The sequence below is a fragment of the Muscardinus avellanarius genome (genome assembly GCF_963383645.1).
Source record: "Muscardinus avellanarius genome assembly, chromosome: 7".
Lineage (NCBI taxonomy): Eukaryota > Metazoa > Chordata > Mammalia > Rodentia > Gliridae > Muscardinus > Muscardinus avellanarius.
In genome coordinates, this window is record NC_137793.1 from 85,774,983 (window position 1) to 85,802,357 (window position 27,375).

General features: G+C 50.0%; 1 protein-coding gene across 2 annotated transcripts in view; it reads left to right on the forward strand.

Annotated features, from left to right (window-relative positions):
- Positions 1 to 15,076: 15,076 nt before the first annotated feature.
- The window catches only part of PIK3C2B (phosphatidylinositol-4-phosphate 3-kinase catalytic subunit type 2 beta), a gene marked incomplete at both ends in the record, with an annotated part of 65,821 nt that continues 53,522 nt past the window's right edge, over positions 15,077 to 27,375 (forward strand). For both annotated transcript variants that reach the window (XM_080699074.1, XM_080699075.1), the window contains 7 exons: positions 15,077 to 16,009; positions 20,845 to 20,945; positions 22,450 to 22,604; positions 22,918 to 23,038; positions 26,484 to 26,595; positions 26,740 to 26,819; positions 27,200 to 27,263. In XM_080699074.1, the coding sequence (XP_080555200.1) occupies positions 15,077 to 16,009; positions 20,845 to 20,945; positions 22,450 to 22,604; positions 22,918 to 23,038; positions 26,484 to 26,595; positions 26,740 to 26,819; positions 27,200 to 27,263 (1,566 nt within the window). The remainder of the gene's footprint in view (positions 16,010 to 20,844; positions 20,946 to 22,449; positions 22,605 to 22,917; positions 23,039 to 26,483; positions 26,596 to 26,739; positions 26,820 to 27,199; positions 27,264 to 27,375) is intronic.

Below are 27,375 nucleotides of genomic sequence, written 5' to 3' on the forward strand. Positions count from 1 at the left end.
TTTAATTTTGAAATAGGGTCTCACTACATTGCTGAGGGCCTCACTAAATTGTTGAGGCTGACCGCCAACCTGCCGTCCTCCTGTCTCAGCCTCCCAAGTACTGGGATTACAGGTGTGCGCCACCACGCCAGGCTGTGCTACCTGATTTCTCTGTCTGCCTGCAGGGGTCCTCCGCCTGTGCACTGTACAGTTCCCTAGTGCCTTCAGAGAGGCTGGAGTTGGGGGCGTCGCTGTTGGGAAATGTGGTCTTTGGGATCTGGGCTGGGGTGGGGTGGAAGTTGCCCCATGAGGAGCCTCAGGAGTCCCCTCTGAGGCCACGGTTTGCACTTGTCATGGGGGGCAGAGGAAGCAGGAGGAGTCCTTAATCCCTCTGCTCCTTGGCTGGACCCTGGGGTTCAGCTGGAGGAGAAGGCTGGTTCTTGGGGAGAAGGGAGAAAGGTGAAGGAAGGGGTGTGGGCCAGACAGAGATGTGGCTGCGCTGGCTCCCAGGATGATTTCTGGCTTAGGAGACCACAGGCTGCCAAGGCGTTTCCTCCCCTCCGCCAAACGTTCCATTCAGCCAATTGCCAGCTCCTGGTCCCTGGCCTTGCGATCTGCACTGCTGGCGCTCAAGGAAGGAACATTCCAAGCGGAGCCACGAGCAGCCTCACCGCTTCCATCCCTACTTCTCCTGCTCAGACCCAGAGTCTGTAGGAAGTATGGTGGTGTTCCTGGGCTGGGATCAAGGTCTCTGGGTCTGAACTGAAGCCAGCTATGTGTGTAAATCCACCATGTCCCAAAGATTCCTCTGCTTGTCTAGGCCCCAGAAAACCTTTTACTAAACTCTGTGTGTGTGTGTGTGTGTGTGTGTGTGTGTGTGTGTGTGTGTGTGATAGAGAGAGAGAGAGAGAGAGAGAGAGAGAGAGAGAGAGAGAGAGAAGGAAACCGGGAATTGAACCTGGGGGCACTCTCCCCTCCAGTCCTTTTTAATTTTTATTTTGAAACAGGGTCTTACTAAGTTGCTGAGGCTGGCTTTGAACCTGTGATCCTCCTGTCTCAGCCTCCCACGTGTACCGGGATTACAGAAGTGCTCCATGGCACCTCCTTTTACTGAACTCTAGATTCTACTTTGGCTTCAAATTAGCGGAGAGTCAGGGTACTCCCAGGGAACAGAGGTTTGGAGATTAAGGCCTGAAAGGAAACGATGAACCATGCGGGGCTGCTTAAATTTGGCTAAGAGGACCCTAGAGAGAGGGGATGGGTGAGTGGGAAGAAACCACAGCAGCTATTTTCCGTGTCCTCACATTTGGATCTAAATGGAGCTACACAGAGAGAACAAAGCCTGGATCGGAAAAGGACCTTGCTGGTGCATGTAGTTCAGAAATGGGCCGAATCAAACAGGCATAGGGAGCCCTATGAAACCTGTGGGTTTTACATAAGGAAGCTGGGATCAGATGTACTTGTGCTGGAGGCAGGGAGCTGGCCTACTTAACCTTATTGATACACTTCCTGCTGGAGGAGTCAGGTTCCTGGTGTGTGTCTTTTGTGTTGACGTTCCCTGCTAGGGCAGGGGTTGGGCAGGGACAGGTGGAACAGGCCAGCAGGTGTGTGGCGAGAGGTGTGGGGCATGGGTTCCTGGATGCAAAAACCAGTGGAATTTTTTTTGGTGGGAGATTACTGGGGATTTAATCCAGGGGCACTCTACTTCTGAGCCACACCCCAGCCCTTTTTATTTTTTATTATTTTGAAACAGGGTCTCATGATATTGTTGAGGGTCTTGCTAAATTGCTGAGGCTAGCCTCAAACCTGCAATTCTCCTATCTCCATCTCCCAAGTACTTAGATTACGGGCACATACCACCATGCTTGCTTTCAGTGGGATTTTGAGTGTGGATAAGTATAGATGTTTGGGGATGGACAGAGGCAGGAGAAAAGAAAAATCTGAAAGCTAAAAGTGTTAAGCCCTGATGGCGTCCAACTCCCTGAGCCCCGTCTGTCTTGAGGGGAGGTGCTGAGGGTCCAGCCCTAGAACTGAATTCTTTTCTTTGACTAAAAACTACTAAAAGTTGGGGTGCTCAAGGCTCCAGGGGCTCGAGACCCCCCATTTCCTCTGCCCAGTGTAGATGGGCCACAACATACAATAGCTCCCAGCTTTATGTCCTAAGGGCAGAGTGAATTATTTACTTGTACATTGTTCACATTTGCTGGATGGGAGGCTCCCTGGAACTGTGCCACTATCACCTGTCACGGCCGCTGGGATCCAGTTCTCTGGCCCAGGATGTGTGGAGGTGCTTGGGGGGATAACCCTGACCCTTTTGGTTCTCCCAGTCCCAGACTGAAGGACTCGGCCGGCCAGCAAGATAGCAGGAAGCCTCCCGCCCACACGGGCTCCAACAGTGCCCTGGGCGCCGCCCTCCCTGGCAGAGCTCTGAACAGCGTCAGCCCGGGAGGGCGGCCCTCTCTTCTCTCTCCTCCCTCTGCCTCTGCACAATTGTGCAGCTCTGCCCTGACCCCATTTCCTCCCTGCCAGCCCCGGCCATCTGGGGGCAGCTGTGTGGACCGAGCTTGGAGCCTGGTGCTGCCTAGACCCTGGCACCAACCTGCTCAGCCATGAGCATGCCTCTTCCTTCCCCTCAGACTGCCTGGGCTCTTTAGGGCTCTTTAGGGTCCCTTTACTCACTTCCTTCTGTCTTCTAGAGAGTTCTGAAGCCATGTTTGTGGGTTCAAAGCCGCTGCACATCCTAATCACCTGATTTGGAACATAGGGAGGCCCTGGACTTACACCACTGAATTAGAACCACACCTGGAGGGGCCAGGAGTGGTTGCGGTACTGGGAATGGACCCAGGGGCATTCTACCTCCAAGCTACACCCCCAGACCTATTTTTTTATTCTTTATTTTTGAAACAGGGCCCCACTAAGTTGCAGAGGGCCTCACTAAGTAGCTGAGGCTGGCCATCAACCTGCGATCCTCCTGTCTCAGCCTCCAAGTACTGGGATTACAAGCGTGGGCCACCGCGCCTGGCCAGCCAGGAAATGTTTGAACATTTCCAAGGTGATATTGCAGTAGTTGAGTGGGGACTCTCTACTAGATTGTTATTGTGTTGATGTTAAACACTGTGGGTGTGCCACAGGCACTGTGTTTATATAGGAGAGGCTCCTAGTTCTTAGGAGATTCAGGCTATTTAGAGGCTAGGGATTTGGTGAAACAGAGAGGGAGAGAGAGAGAGAGAGAGAGAGAGAGAGAGAGAGAGAGAGAGAGATGGATGGAGCTAGTGCCTGAGGGTGGGGAAAGAACGCTGGTTGCCGTTGACCTTTCTGCCCATTTCCATCTGCTTTCTTGAGAGATGGACACTAGGAGCGAATGCAGGTCACTGCCGACATGTACAACTCCAGGGGGCGCTGTTCACTTGGTTTCTTTGCTGTGGTCAGGAGGTGCCATTCACATAGAATACAATGTGGGGGGGGGCTCCCTGGAGTTGGGCGACAGAGTGGTGCTCGCCCCAGCCACTTCTTCCTGGCTGGGCTGTGGGGCAGCAAGAGCCAGTTACTCCCTCTCTCTGAAGACTTATTGGCTAGTTGCTTTTTTTTTTTTTTTTTTTTTTTTTTTTTGCGGTACTGGGGATGGAACCCAGGGGCATTCTACCTCTGAGCTACACCCCCAGCCCTATTTTTTATTCTTTATTTGAAACAGGGTCTTACTGAGTTGCAAAGAACCTCACTAAGTAGCTGAGGCTGGCTTCGAACCTGCGCAGTCCTCCTGTCTCAGCCTCCTAAATGCTGGGATTACAAGCATGCGCCACCACACCTGGCTTTTTTTTTTTTTAAAAAAACAGGATCCTTAGTAGCCCTTGAGGACTAAGGGACACAGCAATTTCTAGCGTGTCAACCCAGCAGAGGTTGGCTGAGAAGGAGGTGAATTAAAGGAGGGGAGAGGCAGGAAATAGGAGGCCCTGATTCCTAAAATACTTGGTTTCCACCCCCAGAAAATGCAGTTTGGACTGTCTCAAGGTCGTTGGGACTGGCTGCTGCCCCCTTTTCTCTTTCCCTCTCTGGATTTCCTCCTGTGCCTGGCTGCTGATCTCTGACGCCTAGCTTTACTTTGGAGGTGGCTCTCCCGGTCCTGCAGGGGATGCTGCTGGTACTGTCTCCTCACCGCTTCGGGGTGAGCGAGTGCTGAGCCTTTGAGAGGAGCAGCTGCCAGGGTGGCCCTGGTGTGAGATCTGGCAGCAGGCCAGGCTTCCTTCCCTGCATGGCCGAGACAGTCTAGTGGTGTCCTGGCCCAGAGCCAGGGGGACAGTGGTTAGAAAGGGTAGCTCGTCTTTCCTCTGTCTGAATTCCAGTCTGGGAAGAGCTGGGCCCTGCTTGGATCGCCGGCCTTTCCTTCTATTTCCTATGACTTTGGAGTCCTCTGAGAAATTTTACTTCAGGGAATCAGTAAATCTGAATCAAAGAATCTTACAGCTGGAAGGAATTTCCAGAGGTTTACGTGTTCATCCCCATACCTGTCTTGCAGGTGCCATACCCAGATCGGTTTTGAAAGCATGTCCTGTGTTTGAAGGTCCTTAAGGAAGGATACCACTGTTGTCCTTTACCCCATCTCACTACCAGAAAGCTCTGCTGGTTTTCTTTTTCTTTTTCTCTCCTTTCTTTCCTCTTTCTTTCTTTCTCTCTCCCTCATTTCTTCTCTTGGGTTTTTTTTTTTTTTTTCTTTTTGGTGGTACTGGGGTTCCTGGAAGCCTCTGTGCTACACTCCCAGACCTATTTTATACTTTTTTATTTTTTGGAAACAGGGTCTCTTAAGCCAGCGCGGCTGGCTTCAAACCTGCACGATCCTCCTGTCTCCGCCTCCCAAGCGCAGGGATTACAAGCCTGCGCCACCACGCCCGCCCTCTTGGGGCTTTTTACTTCTAAGCTATATCTCCAGCCCCTTCTGTTTAGTGTGTGTGTGTGTGTGTGTGTGTGTGTGTGTGTGTGTGTGTGTGTATACATGCACGTGCACACTGCTGGGGTTTGAACCCAGAGACATTCTACCTCTGAGCTATACCCCCACCCATTTTTTTTATTTGGAAATGGGGTCTCACCACATGGCTGTACCTCATGAAGTTGCTGAGCCATGTCTCCAACCTGTGATCCTCCTGCTCTGCCTCCCAAGTACTGGGATCACAGGCGGTCGCCATCACACCCAGCAGAAATCTTTACCTTTACATTTCTGTTCAAGTAGATTTTTCTCAGTGGAACTGAGGTGAATCTAGAACTTATTTTTTTTTTTTTTCTCTTTAGAACTGGGGATTGAACCCAGGGGTGTTCTACCTCTGAGCTACACCCTCAGCCCTATTTTCTTTAAAACAGGGTCTCTAAATTGTTGAGGTTCTTACTAAGTTGCTGAAACTGGCCTCAAGCCTGCAATCCTTCTGGCTCAGCCTCCCAAGTACTGATATCACAGACATGCACCTCTGTGCCTGGCCAAATTTGGAACTTGAGGAGCATAGTGGGGTGACAGATCCGTAAACATGTAATTTTGAGGAAAATGTTTTAAGTAAAGCCATGTTTGGGATATATACAGGGGACTCTTGGGAACAGAGAGAGGGGGTTCAGGGTGGGGCCTAGAGGTTTCCTGAAGAACACGATAGATAGCCACGTCTGAGAAGGGTAAGTGAGAGTCAAGCAGCACAGAGGACTGGGAGAAGGAAGCCCTGAACCAAATCGCCACCAGGTATCAAATGTGCAGTAATGAATGGAGGGAGGTGAGGGGAAGGTGGGGCAGATGATAAGGCCCTGGAGACAGCCACTGAGGGCTCACCAGGGAGCCAAATGATTAGATTTACACTTTAGACCAGTTCTTGGTTGCTCTCTGGAGAAAGCCTTGATGGAGAGATTAGTAGGAGGAAGGACTGTTTGGCTATTGTACCAGGCAGGGTGAGGGAAGATGGGATTGAACTGGGACAGCCACAGTGAGGAGAGAAGAGAGACTGGTTTGGGGACATTTTAGAGGAAAAGTTGTCAGGCCTTGGTGATTGAATGTGGGGTGAAAGGAGGGAGGACTCCAGGATGACAGGGTGATGGGGTGGTGCCGTTCAGGGGGTTAGGAAGGGAAAAAGTGATGGCTCAGTTTTGGCCACATGGATTTTCCTTTTTTTTTTTTTGTGGGTCTGGGGATGGAGCCCAGGGACTTTCGACCTCTGAGCCACACCTCCTGCCCTATTTTTTATTCTTTATTTTGAAACAGGGTCTCACTAAGTTGCGGAGGGCCACACTAAGTAGCTAAGGTGGCCGCAAACCGCGATCCTCTAGTCTCAGCCTCCCAAATGCTGGGATTACAAGTGTGCGCCACCACACCCGGCTCTGGCCACGTGGATTTTGAGTTGAAGAAGGGATGTACATTGGGAATCATCAACGCATAAGTGGTGGGAATAGGAAATGAGAATAGATGAGCTGGGCGTGGTGGTTCACGCTTATAATCCCAGTACTTGGGAGGCTGAGGCAGGAGGATCACAGGTTCAGTGCCAGCCTCAGCAATGTAGTAAGGCCCTCTGGCAACGTAGTGAGACCTTGTTTCCAAATAAAAGAAAAAATAGGACTGAGGATGTAGGTTAGAGGTAGAATTTCCCTGGGTCCCATCCCCAGTAACACACACACACACACACACACACACACACACACACACACCACACCATATCACACCACACCACACAGCACACAAGAAAGAAAGGAAGGAAGAAAGGAAGGAAGGAAAGAAGAAGGAAGGAAGGAAGGAAGGAAGGAAGGAAGGAAGGAAGGAAGAATAGACGAGCTGATGTGGTGGTGAAAACCTGTAATCCAGTACTTGGGAGGCTGAGACAGTTTTGCAGGCTCGAGGCCAGCCTAAACATTAGGGAGACTCAGCAACCTAGCAAGACCCTTTCAAAACAAAAAATATATATATTAGGCGTGTAGCTCAGAGGCAGAATGCCCCTGAGTTCAATCCACAGTGCCACAAAATAAATAAATAAATACAACTTATAAAAGAGGAGGAGGGGGAGAGGAGGAATGAGACTCCAGAGCAGAGGGGTAGAACATCAACAGTGGGCTGAGAATGGAAGCCCGAGCTCACCCCACCATTTCACAGGAGAACAGAGGAAGAGGAGGACGTCCATGGAGGTGGAAAACAAGAAAGAGTCGCATCATGAAAGCCGCAGGGGATGCAGAGGGTTTAGGGAAGGAGGGAAGGGCGTGTGGAGCCAAGTGCGGCAGCCCCGGCCCTGCAGGTGGGAATGCCCGCTGAGCTGGGGAGCAGTGTTAGTGGATGCTGGGGCCAGTGTGTTAGGGTGTATGTGAAAAGGGAGAGTCGGGGAACATCGGGTGTTGTCTGCCCTCTCCTGAAACTTGGCTGAGAAGGAAAGCCAAGGGAAGGTGTGCAGGGTGTAGGTCTTGTTTTGCTTTGGAGGCTGGAAGAGGCATATTTATGTACTGAAGAGTGAAGCCCAGGTAAGGAGAAGGGGTTGAAGATAAAGGGAAGGGAAATCCAGGGAACTTGATCTCGGAGAGGATCGAGTCCCCTGAGGCCACATGGAAGGCTGTGAGGCTGGGCGCACATGGAGATCAGGCCAGCTGGTGGTAGAAGAGAAGCCGCAAGTTGAGAGGTTTTCTTCTTTTTGGCAGTACTAGGGGGTTGAGCTGAGGACCAAGCGCTCTACCACTGAGCTACATCCCAAGCCTCCTTTTTATGTTTTATTTTGAGATAGGGTCCCACTAAGTTGTCCAGGCTGGCCTCAAACTTGCAATCCTCCTGCCTCGGCCTTCTTAGTAGCCGGGAGTATAGGTGTGCCCCACTGTGCCCAACTGAGAGATTATTTACTTATTTATTTGGCTACTCAGGATTGAATCCAAGGGTATTCTACCTCTGAGTTATACCTCTAGCCCTTTTTATTTTTTTTTTATCTTGAAACAGGGTCTTACTATATTGCTAAGGATTTCACTAAATTGCTAACACTGGTTTTGAGCCTGTCTCAGCCTCTCCGTACTAGGATTCTCCTGTCTCAGCCTCTCCGTACTAGGATTACAGGCATATGCTACTGTGCCAGACTGAGAGTTGTTTTGGTTTGGTCTGCTGGGACTGGGTATCAAACCCAAGGGCTTTCTATTTGTGAGCTACATCTCTAGCCTCCTTTCTAAAAAGTATGTATGTATGTATGTATGTATGTATGTATGTTTTTACAGTGGGGATAGAGTCCAGGAGCATTCTTCCTCTGAGCTACACCCAACCGTATTTTAATTTAATTAATTGTGTGTGTGTGTGTGTGTGTGTGTATGTGTATGTGTGTGTGTGTGTGTTTCTGGCTATTAAACCCAGGGGCATTCTACCTTTGAGCTATACCTTCAGCCCAATTTTTTATTCTTTACTTGGAAATAAGGTCTCACTAAGTTGCAAAGGGCCTCACTAAGTAGTTGAGGCTAGCCACCAACCCGGATCCTCCTGTCTCAGCCTCCCAAGTACTGAGATTACAAGCATGCACCACCACGCCCAGCTAATTAAATTAATTAATTAATTAATCTATTTTGTGGTACTGGGGATGAAACCCAAGGGTATTCTACCTCCAAGTTACACCCCCCAGCCCTGTTTTTTATTCTTTATTTTTTGAAACAGGATCTCACTAAGTTGCAGAGGGCCTCACTAAGTAGCTGAGGCTAGCCACCAACCTGCATCCTCCTGTCTCAGCCTTCCAAATGCTGGGATTACAAGCGTGCGCCACCACACCCAGCTTAATTTTATTTTTTTGAAACAGAGTCTCAGTAGGTTGATGAGAGTCTCACTGCTTGCTAAGGCTGTCCTCAAACCTGCAGTCCTCCAGTCTCAGCTTCTCAGTACTGGGATTACGGGCATGTGCCACCATGCCAGACTGAGAGTTGTTTTGTTTTGTTTTGTTTTGGTGAGACTAGAGATTAAACTCATAGGCATTCTACCTCGGAGCTATACGCCTAACCCTTTTTATTTTTTAAAATTTTTGTAGTACTGGGTATTGAGCCCAGGGGCATTCTACCTCTGAGCTACACCCCAGCTCTATTTTTATTTATTTATTTGTGAAACAAGGTCTTGCTAGGTGAATGAGTGTCTCACTACTTGCTGAGACTGTCCTCCAACCTGTGATCCTCCAGTCTCAGCCTCCCAAGTACTGGGATTACAGGTATGCCCCACCACGCCCAACTTTTTTTTTTTTTTTTTTTGAAACAGGTTCTGCTTACAGTCTCCTTATGTTGCTGCGGCTGTTTTTGAACCTGGGACTCCCAATACTGGGACTACAAGGAGATGATGTTGATGATTGTACTGGGGATGGAACCCAGGGGCATTCAACCTCTGAGCTACACCCCCAGCCTTATTTTTTATTCTTTATTTTGAAACGGGATCTCACTAAGTTGACGAGAGCCTCACTAAGTAGCTGAGGCTAGCTGTGAACCTGCCATCCTCCTGTCTCAGCCTCCCAAGTATTGAGATTACAAACGTGCACCACCACACGCGGCCAGGGAAATTATTTTTAATGACCTCAGTTTTCCTCCTCACAATGGTGCCTGGCTAAGGCAAATCTTAAAACTTTGCCTGTTCCAGCTCAGGGCTCAAAATATACATTCATCTGCTGAGTTGAAAGACTCAGTACTTTGAGCGTAGTTTTTCTTACTTATAAAGCACTAAGACTCCTTTTGCTAGGACCAGTTTCCAAGCTCTGGACAGCCAATTTCTATCTCCATCTGCTCATTCAGTTTTTTTGAATTTCAAATAGCAGGACGCTCTGGGATCCTCTGAGACTGAAAAGAAATCTGCAAGGAGCTGTGCAAGGGCAGAGAAACTCCACAGGCAGAGAAGTGAGCAGAGAGCTTCTCTGGGTGCTGGAGGCTGGGCTCCAGCTGGGCTATCTTGGGGGAATTGGCTTCCTAAGGGTAGTAGTTGTTGGATTCTCGGAGCCAGCCAGGGCTCAGACCAGGGTCCTCCTGCTCCTGTGCCTGTTAAGGTAGGGAGACCCTGACCGTGTGTGTGTGTGTGTGTGTGTGTGTGTGTGTGTGTGTGTGTTACTGAGGATGGACCCCAGGGACATTCTACCTCTGAGCTACATCCCCAGCCCTATTTTTTATTCTTTATTTTGAAACAGGGCCTCACTGAGTTGCAAAGGGCCTCATTAAGTAGCTGAGGCTGTATGAGAACCCTGATCCTCCTGTCTCCGCCTCCCAGATGCTGGGATTACAAACATGAACCACCACGCCCGGTTCTTATTATTTATGTATTTATTTTTGCAGGTCTGGGGATGGAACCCAGGGGCATCCTACCTCCGAGCTGCACCCCCTGCCCTATTTTTTATTTTTTATTTTGAAACAGGGTCTCACTGATTTGCAAAGGGCTTCACTAAGTAGCTGAAGCTGTGAACTGCAGTCCTCCTGTCTCAGCCCCCCAAATGCTAGGATTACAAGCATGTGCCACCACGCCTGGCTTATTTTTTATTTTGAAAGAGTCTCACTAAGTTGAGGAGGGCCTTGCTAAGTTAGTTGCTGAGGCTGGCCACGCATCTGCGATCCTCCTGTCTCCGCCTCCCATGTACTGGAATTATAGGTGTGCGCCACCACACCCAGTTTATGTTAATTTATCTTGAATCAAATGGAACTTGCCACTCAAGAATCTATCTGAACCTTTTCCTTGTTATTTTCCTCCCTCCCTCCCTTCCTTCCTTCCTGGGTTGAACCAGGGGCATTCTACCTCTGGGCTCCACCTTGAGCCTTTTCCCTTTTATTTTTTATTTTGGCACAGGGTCTTGCTAAGTTGTGAAGGCTGGCCTTGGACCTGCTAACCTGTCTCAGCCTCCCAAGTACTGGGGCAGGAGTGTGCCACCACGCCCAGTGTCCGTGTTTCTAACATGCAGCTGACTAACCTGCCCTCACTGCCGTGTGTGCAGTGCCTCTCCAGTTTTCTCATGTTGTGGCTTCTAAGCAGAGGTCCCTGCCCAACACTGGACTAAATGGAGAGGCCTGCTCACAGCTCCTCAGCTGGCCTGGGGTCCTGCCTGGCTCCCTGAGGGCAGGCGGATCAGCCTTTGGGTGGGTCTGTATGTCACCAGGCACCCCAGCCTCAATTGTTTGTTGGCTGGCTTTGTTTTATTGCATGTTTTGGTGTATTTGAGGAGGATTCTATTGCAGTCTTAGGCATTGCAAGGTTTGCTGAATAGGGCTCTATTGCATTTTCATTTACACTTTATTGAAGTATAATTGACATATAATAAATTGTTCATATTTGAAGCATACAGTTTGATAAGTGTGGGCAGATGGATATACTGGTGTAACCATCACCGCGATAAGATAATAAAGATATTCATCCCTCCCCAGAGTTTCCTTATGCCCCTTTGAAATAATTCTTTCTTCTCACCACTCCTTCCCCAGAAAGCCACTGATTTGCTTTTGGTCACTGAAGGTCAATTTGCATTTTCCGGCATTTTATGTAAATGAATTATACATACTCATGCTCTTTTGTTTGGCTTATTTTACTCAGCAGTTAATTTGAGATTCATCCTTGTTTTTGCATTTGTCAATAATTTGTTCCTTTTCATTTCTGAGTACTTTTCAATTATAACTATGTAGGCATATCGCCCTTTAAAAAATCCATTCACCTGTTAATGAATATTTGAATTATTTCTAGTTTGGGGGTCTGACAAAGTAAAGCTGCTGTGCCTATTTGTGTACAAGTCTGTGTGGGCATATGCATTCGTTTTTCTTGGGTAAGTAAGAGTAGGACGGTGGAGCCGTATGAGAGTTTGGTTTGGCTCTTGTTTTCTGCCTTCCATGGTTGGTAGGAGGGTACCAAGAGCCTGCGACTCTTACCCTCCTGTGGAATTGTCCCTCAGGACTTTTGCATTTAATCCAGGATGAGGAGGATTTAATGAGTGGTAGAGCAGGTGCCTAAAGAAAGCTGATCGACTCCTGGTATCTCTCTCCCAACTCCCTGAAAGAAAAAGTTGGTGGTCCCCACATCTTTTAGTGGCAGAGTGATTGAGACAGCATTTTTTATATACTCATACTTACCTCTTAGCATTCACTGACACTTGTCCCTCCCTTCCTCCCTCCCTTCCTTCCTTCCCCTCTTTCTTTCTTTCTTTCTTTCTTTCTTTCTTTCTTTCTTTCTTTCTTTCTTTCTTTCTTGTACTGGGGATGGAACCCAGGAGCATTCTACCTCTGAGCTATGCCCCCAGCCCTATTTTTTATTCTTTATTTTGAAACAGGGTTTCACTGAGTTGCAAAGGGCCTCACTAAGTAGCTGAGACTGTCCACAAACCTGGATCCTCCTGTGTTCAGCCTCCCAAATGCTGGGGTTATAAGCATGCACCATCACGCCCCGCTGAAACTTGTCACTACTTTAAAAATGGAAATTTAGCCGGGCGTGGTGGCGCACACTTGTAATCCCAGTACTGGGGAGGCTGAGACAGGAGGATCGCACAGGTTTGAAGTCAGCCTCAGCTACTTAGGGAGGCTCTCAGTAACTTAGTGAGACCATGTTTCCAAATAAAATATAAAATAGGTCTGGGAGTGTAGCCTGGAGGTAGAAAGCCTATGGATTCCATCCCCATCACCACACACACACACACACACACACACACACACACACACACACATACACACACACTGGAAATTTTAAAAATATATCACCCACTTAATTTGAATGGGTTTCTCCACAAAACCAGTGTCTTATGATTTTGAGACCCACTTCTCCAAGTGGTGTGAATTTATCCTGGGCAGAAGCTCTAAATCCTTCCTGAGACCCCAGGTGAATGTGTCTCACCCTAGTGTTGAGGATACATAAAGACATAAATTAATTGTGATTCTATCTGAGCTGACTTGAATTCTTACATCAGCATCACAAATCATTGATTATTTTGTTACTAATATTTTTGAAAATATATGTAAGGCCTATAATTTCCTCTGAATCTTTCTCTCTCTCTCTCTCTTTTTTTTTTTTTTTTTTTTTTGGCAGTACTGGGTATTGAACCCAGGGGCATTCTACCTCTGCCCTATACCCCCAGCCCTATTTTTAGCTTATTTTTTTTAAGGGTTTTTTTTTTTTTTTTTTTTTTTGTCTTTTTTGGAACCGGGGATCGAACCCAGAGCGCCACACCTGCAAAGCAGGCGCTTTTTAATTCTTTATTTTGAAATGGGGCCTCACTCGGTTTTAGAGGGCCTTACAAAGTTGCTGAGGCTGGCTGCGAAACTGTGATCTTCCTATCTCAGTCTCCCAAGTTTTGGGATTACAAGCGTGCACCAACTTCCTCCTGAATTCTATTTTTGCATTTTGTTCTCATGCATATAAGCATCACAGTGGTTACATCCTCTTATATATGCAAACCATATGTAAAACAAAACATATTAGTAGGGTACCCTAAATACATCTGTTTAAATAGATGTATACATCGTGTAATGTTTAAATTAAGTTATACATATTTATCTCCTCAGTTACTTCATTATGACGAATACTTCCATAATCCTTTTTTCTAGCTTTTTGAAAGGTACAGTTCATCACTTTTCCTAAATATCTTAGTGAGCTTTTCTGTTTTGTTTTGCAGTACTGGGGGTGGGGGTGGAATCCAGGGCATTGTACCTCTGAGCTACACCTCCATCCCTTTCTCTTTCTTTCTTTCTTTCTTTCTTTCTTTCTTTCTATTTTATTTTTATTTTTTGCGGTACTGGGGATGGAACCCAGCAGTATTCTACCTCTGAGCTATACTCACAGCCCTTTTTTTTAATTCTATATTTTGAATCAGGTTCTCACTGAGTTGCAAAGGGCCTCACTAAGTAGCTGAGGCTGTCCACGAACCCGGATCCTCCTGTCTCAGCCTCCCAAATGCTGAGATTACAAGCGTGCTCCACCATGCCCGGCTTTATTCTTTATTTTGAAATAGGGTCTACTGAGTTGCAAAGGGCCTTACTAAGTAGCTGAGGCTGTCTGCAAAACGCGATCCTCCTGTCTCAGCCTCCCAATTGCTGGGATTACAAGCGTGCGCCACCATACCTGGCATTTATAGATATTTTTCTACATGAATAATCACTTTTAGAAAATAATGGCAGTATTTATCATTCCTGTGCCTCCAATGTCTTTCTGCTTCTCAATGTGTGGAATGGGATATCCAGAACAAGTTTAAATTGGGGCAGTGACATGTTCTTGACTTGCTTTTCTTTTTTTTTGGGGGGGGAGGGACTGGGAATGGAACCCAGGGGCATTTTACCTCCAAGCTATATTTTTTAATCTTTATTTTGAAACAGGGTATCACTGAGTTGTGGAAGGCCTCACTAAGTAGCTGAGGCTGTCCGGGAATCACAATCCTCCTGTCTCAGCCTCCCAAATGCTGGGATTACAAGCATGCGCCACCATGCCCAGCTGCTTCTGATTTTCAAGCTAATGCTTTCTGGATTTGTAACCATGACAATTTTGCTGATATATATTTTCAAATTACATACAGAATTTGAAATAAATTATAGAATACTAAGACATTTTTTAAAAAAGAAGCTGTCTTTCCCAAGATATTGTTCCTTTTTACAGTTCTGCCTGCAGTGTATGAGAGCTGTTGTTTCATTTTATTGATAGAGTTTCTGGGGCTGGAACCCAGGGCCTCACAGATGATAGACAAGTGCTAATACCACTGAGCCATGCCCAGCCCTGGAGAGTCGTCCTCTTTAACACTGACTGAAGAAGTGTTACATCCATCTTTTTCTCTTGGCTGATGAGAGGCTGCTCTCTCTCCTTGGGGCACATGGGAGAGAGATGGACCAGAGATGGAGACATGTGTAGATGAATGGGTGGGTAGAGGGATACCATAGATGAAGTCGTCTTGCTATCTTTCTTTCTTTCTTTCTTTCTTTCTTTCTTTCTTTCTTTCTTTTCTCCATCTTTCCATTTCTTTCTATCTGTTGTAGGCATTAAAGAAACAGGCACTGGCCCAGATGATGTCACCTGAGTCCAATTTTTGATAAGTCCCTCTGTGTGACTGATATTTTTATCTCTTATCTGCAGGTGCCCAGACACCATGCCCCAGCCCTCCAGACCTGACATTGGCAGGAAGTAGAAAGCTTCCGCGTCTCCTGTACCCCTATCCTCACCATGTCTTCGACTCAGGGCAATGGGGAGCACTGGAAGTCCCTGGAGTCGGTGGGCATCAGCCGCAAAGAACTGGCCATGGCCGAGGCCCTGCAGATGGAATACGACGCACTGTCCCGGCTCCGGCATGACCAGGAGGAGAGCAAGGCCAAGCAGGACACAGAACCCTCTCTCATCAGCTGGGACGAGCCTGCCCTAGACTTCTACAGCAAGCCCACAGGAAGGCGGAACGACCTCAAGCTCTTACGCGGTCTCTCTGGCTCCGATCCTACCCTCAATTATAACTCGCTCTCCCCGCAGGAAAAGCCGCCTGACCACTCTACCTCCCAGGATGCCCAGCCTGGCCCTGATCCCTGGCCCAAAGGCTCCCTGTCTGGGGACTATCTCTACATTTTTGATGGCTCAGATGGGGGGCTCTCATTGTCCCCAGGACCAGGGGACATGGATGACTCTTGCAAAAAACTGTCCCCACCTCCCCTGCCTCCCCGAGTCTCTATCTGGGACACCCCTCCCCTGCCTCCCAGAAAGGGGTTCCCTTCATCCTCCAGGATCTCTCAGCCCAATGACATCAATACTTTTTCTTTGGTCGAACAACCTCCAAGCAAGCTGCTGGGGCCTCAGATCCTAGAAGAGGACGAGGTGCCAGGTAGCGGGGGGCAGGGGCGCCTGCTGGGATCTGTGGACTATGATTGCATCAATGACGCAATCACCAGGCTCAACTTGAAGTCCACCTATGATGCAGAGATGTTGCGGGATGCTACCCGGGGCTGGAAGGAGGGCCGGGGGCCCCTGGACTTCAGCAAGGACACCCCTGGGAAACCTGTGGCCCGGAGCAAGACCATGCCCCCCCAGGTTCCCCCCCGGACCTATGCCTCCCGCTATGCCAACCGAAAGAACACAACGCCTGGCAAGAACCGCCGGATTTCTGCAGCTCCGGTGAGGACCTTGTGTTTCCTCTGTCCCTCTTGTCCCATGGCGTTCAGAAACAAAGACTAGTCCCTCTTTCTTCTTTGCTGTTCCAAATCCAAATCTGCCAAGCACTCACCCTTCAGTTTTCCTTCCCCTCTTCTTCTGCCATCAGGACCCTGGGCCCTGGTGGAGGGGAGAGTTTCCAAGGTAGGCTTGATTATGGGGGGCTGGGGATGAGGGTTGGGTTATTAATAAAGTTGTGGCTCTTTTTCAGGGCCACATTTCATATACCTTGGCCAAAACAGCCCTCCCGGGGGCAGGTGTTTTGGAATGCTGGCTCCTAGCTGGTGCTTACTTCAGGATGTAAGGACTGGGTTGGGGGTTAAGGGATTGGTCTCTGACCCTGTGGAAGCATGGTCTTGAGCAAGTTGCTTCTGGTTCCTGAGGTTCTGCTCTGCCAAAGCAGTGTGCCGCCACGAGGACCATTCATGTCAGCTACATTCAGCGTTCACTGAGTGCCAGACCCGGGTCCACAGCTCTGCAACAACCCTGCCTGGTAGTCCAAGCCGCACAGTGAGAAATGACAGGGCTGGCATTCAATCCCGGTCTGGCTGCCCAAAGCCTTCTCTCTTTCTCTCTTGTTCTCTGTCTCTCACTCTCCCTACCTGCTTCTGTCTCCTTCTCTTCTCTCTCCTTCCCTATCTTCCTTTTTCCCTCCCTTTGTCCAGCCTACTTTTTTTTTATTTAAATTTTTCAGTACTGGGGATGGAACCCAGGGGCATTCTACCTCCGAGATACACTCCCAGCCCTATTTTTTTATTCTTTATTTTGAAACAGGGTCTCACTGAGTTGCAAAGGGCCTCACTAAGTAGCTGAGGCTGTACTGAGAACCCCAATCCTCCTGTCCCAGTCTCTGGAATGCTGGGATTAAAAGTGTGTGCCACCACGCCCGGCTCCCGCCTACTTTTTTTTTTTAATTTAAATTTCAGGGGTTTTTTTGGGGGAGGTACTGGAGGTCAGACCCAGAGACATTCTCCCCTGAGTTACATCCCTAACCCTATTTTATTTTGTATTTGGAAATAGGGTCTCACTAAGTTGCTAAAGGTCTTACTAAATTGCTGAGGCTGACCTCAAATGGTTACAGCCTCCCAAATACTGGGATTACAGGTGTGCACCACACCTGGCTTAATTCCCCCCCCTTTTTTTTTTCAGGGCTGGGGATGGAACCCAGGGGTATTTGACCTCCGAGCTACACGCCCTACCCTATTTTTTATTCTTTATTTTGAAACAGGGTCTCACTTAGTTGCAGAGGGCCTAAGTAGCTGAGGTTGTTGCAGAGGGCCTAAGTAGCTGAGGTTGTCCATGAACTGCGATCCTCTTGTCTCATCCTCCCAAATGCTGGTAATACAAGTGTGTGCCACCGTGCCCGGCTTTCAGTATTATATATATTTTTGAAACAAGGTCTTGCTAAGTTGCTAAAAGTCTCACTAAATTGCTGAAGCTTACCTTGAACCTGTGATCCTCTGGTCTTAGCCCCCAAGTACTGGCAATACAGGCATGTGCAACCATGCCCAGCTCATCCTACTTTTTTTTTTTTTTTTTTTTTTTTTTGTAGTACTGGAGATTGAACCCGGGGCATTCTACCTCCAAGCTACACCCCCCAGCTCTATTTTTTTTTTTTATTCTTTATTTTGAAATAGGGTTTCACTAAGTTGCGGAGGGCCTAAGTAGCTGAGGCTGGCCACAAACCTGAGATCCTCCTGTGTCAGCCTCCCAAGTACTGGGATTACAAGTGTGTGCCACCACACGAGCTTTAAGACAGCAAATTTTATGTTCCATATACGTGTGTGGGTGCATTTGGGTACACATGTTCATGTGTGGTGGCACACACCAGTAATCCCAGTACTTGGGAAGCTGAGACAAGAGGATTGCAGGTAGTGCGACTCTTCATTGACCTAGTGAGATCTTGTTTCAAAATAAAAAGTAAAATAGGGCTGTGGGGGCAGGGTTATAGCTCAGAGGTAGGATGCCTCTGGATTCAATTCCTAATACACCCCCCCCCCAAACACACACACAAAATTGCCATCTTAACCATTTGAAGAGTATAATTCATTAGGTACAGTTAAATTATTATGCGACCTTTGCCCATCTCTATCCATTTTTTTTTTTCACAGTGAAAATATTTTGGGGAAAATAGGCAGAATAATGACAGTAACTTGACTCATATCATTATCATTCCATAGTGTAGAGTGATGGAGTATCTCCATTTTGCTCCAGGTGGGCTCCAGGGCAACTTCATCCGTTCCTGCCTCAGGGGAGTGTCCACAGCACCTCCTCAGTGGCACCTTAAGACTGCCTTGTGCTTCACCCTCAGCCTCGAGAGGCTCCCCTGGGCTGACGACCTGTGAGGCAGCGTATTGGTCCACCTCATTCCATCCCTGTTTCCTCCTTATTCATTGTCTAAAGGACGCTGGGGCTTTCCCACCTCGGGTCCAGCCTTTGGGATCCATCCCAGCTCTGGACGGCTACACAATCCTTGCTTCTGCTGAGAGAATTCCCCCCAAACAGAATCAGCTCCTGAGATAAGCAGAGCTCAGGCCTTTTAAAGGCCCTGCTCTGAGAGGTGGGGCTCTCCCGCTATTTATAGGGACTGGGAGATTCCGGATGCTAGCCCAGTTCCTCGCACACACGGAGCGGGGCCTGCTCACCAAGTCAGGCCGCCCTGGTAGGTGGTCACCTCTGCTCTCCCTCTCTCTCCTGAGCTTCCTCCCCTCACCCATCCTGTGTGTCATCAGGGTTCTGAGTGGGGAGCCCGAGGTGGCGGCTCCTTGAAGAACCAAGGGCAAAGCACACAGCTCTTGCCAGTCCCCAGGGGGAATGAGACCTTGGTCCTCCCCGCCTCAGCTCGGTGCAGGGGCTCAGCCCACCAGCAGGGGGGACCCTTTGGGCCCGCGGCCTGTACCCCCACCCCGCCTTCGCCGGGCTTCCAGAAGGAGGGACCCTCCTTATCCCAGGCTGGCCGAGCCATCTCTGGAAATGACCGGCTCCCAGCACCAGCCTGGTACCCCCGCTGCCAGCCTCTGCCTGGTAGACTCCCCCAGTCAGCATCGGGCGATGCCACCAGGGCCTGCCAGCCGGGCAAACGTAAGTGGCTTTTGTTTTTTTACGGTGCCCGTGAGTGGTACAGAAAGGGCATGAACATGGCCTTCAGTAGCCATTCTGTTCTCTCTCTCTCTCTCTCTCTCTCTCTCTCTCTCTCTCTCTCTCTCCCCCTCCTCTCCTCTCCTCTCCTCTCCTCTCCTCTCCTCTCCTCTCCTCTCCTCTCCTCTCCTCTCCTCTCCTCTCCTCTCCTCTCCTCTCCTCTTCTCTCTCTCTCTCTCTCTCTCTCTCTCTCTCTCTCTCTCTCTCTCTGGCTTTCTCCCCCCACCCCCTCTGTCTCTCTCTCTCTTTTGTGGGTTAATTGCTGACAGTGGTACTATTGTTTTGAGCAGGACACAGGCATGCACTTGGCAAGCCAGGGCCTCACATGCCAACTGCTCCCACTGCCGCCCTCCCCTGCGTGTACCCCGCTGCACCCCACACACACCCAGGGAGCCAGGCTGAGCAAAGAGGGTTGTCCAGAGGAAAAGTCTGGATATTCGAGGGGTAGCCGCTCTGGCTGCTCTCTGCCCTAAGGGGCAGGGAGGAGAAGAACAGCAGCCGAGAGGGCCAGAGGCCAGCGGCAGCTGTCAGAACCTGCTGCCCTCACTGGAAGCAGCCTCATTGTCTAGTATGGCTGCCCTGGGCTGCCGCCGGTCAGCACCCTATCGGCCCCAGCTCTTGCATACTTACTCCTTCCTCAGCTCTTTTGAGGACTTCTTTAGGGCCCCTCCCTGGGTGACTGAGAGCAGCCTTGGGGTGAGAGACAGTTTGGGGCCTTGTCTGGGAACACTCGATCTGGGAGAGGAAGTGGTGCTGGAGCAGGCCCCTGAGAGTCCAGTCAGTCAGAACCAGCAGGCACAGGCTGCGCCCAGCCAGAGGCACGAGGCAGGAGCCGGGGGCAGGGGGCAGGAACCAGGAGCCAGGGGGCAGGAGCCAGGCTTCTATGGGGTTTTCTCTTGCCCAGACCTCAGCTTTGAAATGTTTTCCCTCAAATAGCACTTGCCAAAGAAGGTACCTGTGTTTGAGTCATGCTTTATCAAAGGGCCCTCAGGCCGTCAATAATTCAGATCCCTGGGGCTTGTTGTGGAGGACCAAGCCTCCCTGGGGACCATTTGGACACCCATTTGCCCTGGCCTCAGTGGAGGGGCTGGGTTAAACAGCCACCTGCCCTGCTTCCCCAGAAAGCCCTCACCCTGTATCCCTGTGCATGGCCTACAGGCTGGCCCGGGTGCTCACTTTCTCCTCGAAAAGCAAGTTGGCCATTCTGGTTTATACACCCTGCCTTCCATACTAAGCCCAAGCTTCAACTCCTCTTCCTGGGGATGGAGCCCAGGGGCATTCTATCTCCGAGTGACACCCCCAGTCCTATTTTTTTATTATTTATTTTGAAACAGGGTCTCACTGAATTGCAAAGGGCCTCACTAAGTAGTTGAGGCTGGCTTTGAACCTGCGCAATCCCCCTGTCTCAGCCTCCCAAATGCTGGAATTACAAGCCTGTGCCTCCATCCCTGGCTCAACTCCTCTCTTTGAACTTGGCTCTTGGCCTCCTGCAATGGCCGATCCATATATTCCTGGACCTTCCATATTGCCCTGTGTCCTTTCACATGTATTGAATAGCTAGAAAGTCTTTGCACCTGGAACTATGGGTTTAGACCTGGGAGAGCCTTCAGGGTGGGCTGCGGTGGGGCAAAAGGCACTGAGTGAACCTGTCTTCCCTTAAGGTGGGCTCCCGGCCCCACACCGTCACCAATGGCCACGAGCTGTTTGAGGTCTCAGAGGAGAGAGATGAGGAGGTTGCTGCCTTTTGCCACATGTTGGATATGTAAGAATTAAAGAATGGGCCAGGGACTTGGGGGGCTATGGGGGCTGGGAGGAGGGTCATCCATTTCTGAACTTTCTTTAAGAAAGAAGAAAAGCCATGTTAAATAACCCTCAGTTTGTGGTTATGGGATGCTTCCTACATCAGGTGTCTGCAGTTTTTTTAAATCTTAGAAAAAAGATTTTATGTATGTGTGTGTGGGGGGGTACTGGGGATTGAACTCAGTAGCTTTCTACCTCTGAGCCCCCAGCCTTTTTTATTTTTTGTAGTACTAGGAGTTGAACACAGGAGCATTCTGCCTCTGAACTACACCTCCAGTCCAGTCATATTTTTTATTCTTTATTTTGATACAGGATCTCACAAAGTTGTGGAGGACCTTACTAAGTAGCTGAGGTTGGCAATGAACCTGCAATCCTCCTCCTCCTATTATTATTATTATTATTATTATTATTACTATTATTATCATCATCATCATTTTATTTATTTATTTATTTATTTATTTATTTTGCGGTACTAGGGATGGAATCCAGAAGCATTCTACCCCCGAGCTACACCCCAAGCCCTATTGTTTATCTTTTTTTTTTTTTGTGATACTAGGGGAGGAACCCAGGGGCTTTTCTACCTCTGGGCTATACTCCCAGACTGATTTTATACTTTATTTGGAAACAGGGTCTCACTAAGTTGCTGAGAGCCTCACTAACTAGCTGAGGCTGACCTTGAACCTATGTGATCCTCCTGTCTCTGCCTCCCAAGTGCTGGGATTACAAACTGCACCACCACACCAGGCTCTATTCCTTATTTTGAAACAGTGTCTCACTGAGTTGCAAAGGGCCTAAGGAGCTGAGGCTGTCCATGAACCACAACTCTCCTGTCTCAGCCTCCCAAATGCTGGGATTACAAGTGTGCGCCACTGCTCCCGGCTTCTATTTATTATTTTTTTGAAATAGAGTCTGGCTAGGTTGCTGAGAGTCTGGCTAAATTGCTGAGGCTGATCTCAAACCTGTAATTCTCCTGTCTTAGCCTCCCAAATCCTGGTATTACAGGCGTGCACCACTACACCTGGCTTCCATATTTTTTAATAAAATTCATGAAACCTCCATCTAATAGCCCAGTTATCCTCATCGCTTTAGGCTGTGGTCCTCAGTTGTCCTTAGAAGCGAATGCATCCCAGATGGAGATAGGGTTTTTTTTTTTTTTTTTTTTTTTTTTTAGCTGGATGAGAAAGGAAATTTCTTCATAAAAATTTTCTGTTAAACTTCCCATGGAAAGCCCTGTCATTTTGGAACTTTCTCTACTGTTCCTCTGTGGGAAACATTTTGTAACTGTAGCTGAGATGAAGAACTCTGACGTTTCTTAGACTGCCTCCAACCTGGCTTGCAGACCCAGAGGGCTGGGCTGAGTGGGGACACAGAGCCCTTGGGACTCAGGGTCGGGAAGGCCGCCCGCAGACCTCCTGTGACTGCTCTTGGAAGGCACAGCGAGGGTCCTTCTCCCTTTTCCTGCACAGCCTTCGGTCCGGCTCTGACATCCAAGACTACTCCCTCACGGGATATGTCTGGAGCGCCGTCACCCCGAGCCCAGAGCACCTTGGGGATGAGGTCAACTTGAAGGTGACCGTGCTGTGTGACAGCCTTCGGGAGCCACTCACTTTCACCTGCAACTGTGAGTTAGGGAGGGAGGGAGGTGGGCATCCCTTGAGGTGGGGCAGGCATCTTACACCCGAGGACCCTTTCTTTATCCGTGCCTCTCCTTGTGGCTCGTGGGGATGTGGGCAGTGGGGAAGCTCCTCTGGGGGATAGGCTCTAGGGCCAGCTTCCTAGGTCCCCTTTCCCCAACCCCAAATGGTTTGCCTGCTTTCTCTGGTTGCTGCTGCTGCTGCAGAAGCTGCTGAGCCGGGGATGGGGATCAAGATGAGGAGGCTGAGCCCACCTGTCCATGCCCATTGTCACTGCTCCCCCCACCCCATCTTTTACAGGTTCCTCCACTGTAGACTTGCTCATCTACCAGACCCTGTGCTACACCCATGATGAACTGAGGGAAGTAGATGTGGGCGACTTTGTGCTAAAGCCCTGTGGGCTGGAGGAGTTCCTGCAAAAGTGAGTGAACAGTGGGAAGGGAGGGGGTGCGGGATGGAGGCAGCGCCTGCCTTCTGGGTGGGAGGATTGGAGGGGGTTTTGGGGGGTGGTGCTAGGCTCAGGGCTGGCAACTCCACTCCATCCCTGAAGTCAGGACTCCTGCTTTCTGGGCACACTCCCGGCCACGTTGCACTTTTCCCGGGAGTTCTGTCTTCCAGCAGGGTTGGCTAGATCCTGAGCCAAATCTGCTGTGGAAAGAGCTGGGAGCTGGGATTAGGCAAAGGTCATGTCTGCTTGCAGAGACTGCTTGTGGAGACCCGTGCGTGTCTCCTTGGCGGCAGGGGGCAGGGATGGGTTGTGGAAGGTTGTTCTTCTCTCTAGAGGATGTGTGGGGTCTTTATAACCGAGGACAACAGGAGGACTGGTTAGCAGTGCCCTTGTGGAACAGGAGGGAGAAATTACAATCACCCGCTCTCTCCCTTCCTCTGCCAACACGCCTTCCCTGGCCGGCCAGTGCAGCCGGTCATCCTCCTCCCCAAGCCTGGCTCCCCGCCCCTCTTCAGCCAGTGCAGAAGGCAGCCTCCCTGGGGAGTGTGATGTGGACCAGCTGAGGCAACCCCTTCCCCCTGCCTTGGGGCTCTGGAGGGCGGGGTGGAGGAGAGGCAGAGGCAGGCTCCCACCCCTCAGGACGCCGCTGTGTGGCTACTGCCCCCCACCTCTGGCCACTTGGAGGAAGCGGGCTGGACAGCAGGGACAGGTGAGAAGAGTCTCCCTCCTTGATGACTCCTGATGAGGCCTAGTGCAGATTTTCCTCTTGCATGCAAAGAGCATAGGGTTGACCTTCAAGACTGAAGCCTCATTCCTTGGCTGATTTCTTCAACCTTAGGGATATTTGGAGCCCTTTAGGGCTTCCATGGTCTCGTCTGGAAGCTGAGGAAAGGAAAGGCATGGGCCCTGTGTGGTACAACTCCAGGGGCACCTTCAAGCAGGTCCCCGCCGGGTGTGGCAGCACACACCTGTAATCCCAGTCTGTTGGGGGCTGAGACAGGAGGACTATAGTTTCAAGGCCAGCCTCAGTAATTTACCAAGACCCTGTTTCAAAATTTAAAGAAGGGGTCTGGGGGTGCCCCTCAAAGGTTCCACCCCTAATACAAAACAAACAAGCAAACAAATATGTCTCCTGTGGTTCTCACTTCCCCCTGATAACATGGGAAGAGTGATAACCAGGGAGCCTGGGCGCAGGCTGACTCCCATTCTGTCTCTTCTTAGTTGTCCCCTACAGCAGAGCTAAGGGAATGAGGTTTAAATAGCTGCCCTCTGGGACTCAGAGGCGGGGTCTTGAGGCAAAGAGAGCCTTAGGCAGGCTGCCACTATTGGGAATAAGGGAATAAGGCCTATAATAAGTAAATTTGATTCCTGGTAACACTGTTCCACTGGTTTGATTTTTTTTTTTTTTTTTTTTTTTTTTGGTAGTAGAGGTGGAACTTGGGGACTTTTCTACCTCAGATCTATACTCCCAGACCTATTTTATACTTTATTTGGAAACAGGGTCTCACTAAGTTGCTGAGGCTGACTTCGAACCTGTGCGATCCTCCTGTCTCAGCCTCCCAAGCGCTGGGATTACAAGCGTGCACCACAACGTCCGGCCTGTTACACTGGTTTGAAACTTACTAGTTGTGAAGCCTGACCCTCGGCTTTACGATTCTGTAAAGAATGGGGAGGGTTTGAGTTGGGGGTGTAGTTCAGTGGCAGAGCACTTACCAATCATGCATGAAGTCTTGGGTTCCAGCCCCAGCCCTGTTTAAAAGAAAGAAAAAGAAAAAAAAAAAAAAAGAGATGAGGGTTAAATGTAAGAAGGACCTAATGAACAGTCTGTTCATACCAGCAGGAAAGGACCAGCCCAAAGAGAGGACTCATGGGGCCTGGATTAGATGGACCCTGCCATTTGCCATGCAGTATCTTGGTCCTGGAGCCCTTGAGTCCAGAGGCAGGTGGGAGCTGTCAGGTTCTACCTTCCTGCCAACACCGCAGTGGAGTGCTCCCAGTGAGGTGGGACAGGGGATTACCTGTCCCCCAGGCGCCTCCCCCACACTCCGCCTTGCCACAGGAAGGCTTCCACAGAGAAGGTCCCGCAGGTGACGATGACTCCTGATTCCCTAACCCTCCCACCCCACATGCAAGCACAGAGCTGGTTCCCAGCCTAGCCCCCGGCCCCCTGACACAGCTGCCCTGCACTGAAGGTGGAAAGGACCTTCTTGGAAGGTGGGAGTGTGTTGGGGGATCCAGAAAACTGCTGGTTCCCAGGGACGCCCTCAGGATTGCTGCCTCTGCCTGTTCAGCGGCTGGTGCCTGCTGAGGGGAGTGTTGGTCCAGGATGCAGGCTGCTCTCAGATAAGAACTATGAGACAGTCCTGGGGGAGGGTTGGGTTTCCTGCCTCCTTCCCCACCCCCATTACACTCTTCCTTCCTCCTGGACCCTCCTGCCAGCCCTGCCTCACAGCCCAGCCTCTCCACCCTTAGCTTTCGGCCGTACCTCAACCTTAGCAGGTTGGGGTGCAGATTGGAGACCTGGCCTCTCAGGATGTGGAGATCCCCTTAAGATCTAGCTGGATCCGGATTAGCCTTGGGCCCTCACCTCCACCCGCTTCCGCACACCCCCTCCCGTTGGCTCTCCTTCCCTCTCCCCCGTTCCTGGCCTGGACTCAGCTCTGCCGAGGAAGGAAGTCCTTTTCCGGCTTCTGTTACCCAGCTGCTGGGACCTGGCCCAGCCAGAGGTGGGACTTGCTCTGCCCTCTTTCTGGGGCCTCCTTTCTGATTAAGATGTGATTTGGGGGTGATTCCTTAGGGCTCCTTCTCTGAAACGGGGGTCCCCTGTGTGGGCACCTAAGTAGTAAGAATGGTGTGCACTTTTTATTAAGTGCTCAGGCAGGACCTGTGGAAGGAGGGGACACACAGGACTTGGATGGGGATAACAGATCTGACATCTTGGTGGGTTTGCTTCGTTTGTTCTTAGCACTCTGGGTTATAACATGGAAAGGTGGTGGGAACAGGGGAGCCTGGGTGCAGGCCGACTCCCAGCCTGTCTCTTCTTAGTTGTCCCCTACACCAAAGCCAAGAGAATGGGGTTTAAATAGCTGACCCCTGGGAAGCCCTCTGTTCCTCACTCTCTGAAGTAGGTTCCACCCTGGGAATGAACCAGTAATAACACAGGTAATAAATACCTGGCAGCATCAATATTTGTATAGCCCAAGGGTTGAGTGTCATATGGAGCTTCTGTTTCAATAGATCCCTGTGCTTCCTGCAAGCTCTGCTAAGACATTTATTAGGATACCAGAGTAGGGGCTGCAACAGAGGGCCTCACTCCCTCCTTCCAGCTTCTTCCTGGTTTTCTCTCTCCATTGCTAAGGTGTCTCTCTCCCCTCTGAGTCCCCAGGACGCTAATGGTCTCTTTCCCCTACCCCACCAGCAAACATGCCTTGGGCAGCCATGAGTATATCCAATACTGCCGCAAGTTTGACATCGACATCCGGCTACAGCTGATGGAACAGAAGGCCGTACGCAGTGATCTGGCCCGGACGGTTCGTGTGGGGTGCAGTTGATGGTTGCACAGAAATAGGGAGGTGGCGTGGGAGGGTGAGAGGAAACGTGTTCAGTGGGAGAGGAGTAGGAGTGCTGGGCTGAGATAAGGGCACCACCCCTGCTGAATAGCACTTCCCACGCAGGTGAATGACGACCAGAGCCCCTCCACCTTGAACTACCTCATCCATCTACAAGAGAGGCCAGTCAAGCAGACCATCAGCAGGTGAGAAGTGGGTACCCCTGAGCGTGGCCCAAACGGGAACTGTGAGGGAGCTGAAAGATAGGTTTGCCTGGTCCTCTGCTAGAACCCAAGGATTCTTGTAGGTGTCAGGGTGGGGGCTCGGGAGTCTGCTCAGGGAAGATCCCCCCTCCAGACCATGTCTCATCTCTTCCCTCTAGTGCTTTGCTGTCATTCTCTAGGAGACTGATGTTGAAGCAGAAAGACTCCCTCCTTCCATCGTCATTGGACATGAAAAGAATGGTGGCCCTTTGCCACTGGGGTCTGAACCCTGAGCAGAGGAGAAGGAGGGAAAGAATGGGTCTTGCAGGACGCTGGGTCTTTTGTGACCTCTCCTGTGCTTTTTCTCTGCCCCCAACTCCCAGGCAGGCCTTGAGTCTTCTGTTTGACACATACCACAATGAGGTGGATGCCTTCCTGCTGGCTGATGTGAGTATGCGCGCTGGGGCCGGCTAGGGAAGCTGCTAGCGGCTCCCCCACCTCTTCCCCTGGGTTCCTGGGGAAGCACTGCAAGGGTCTGAGTGGAGTGGAAAACCTGTCC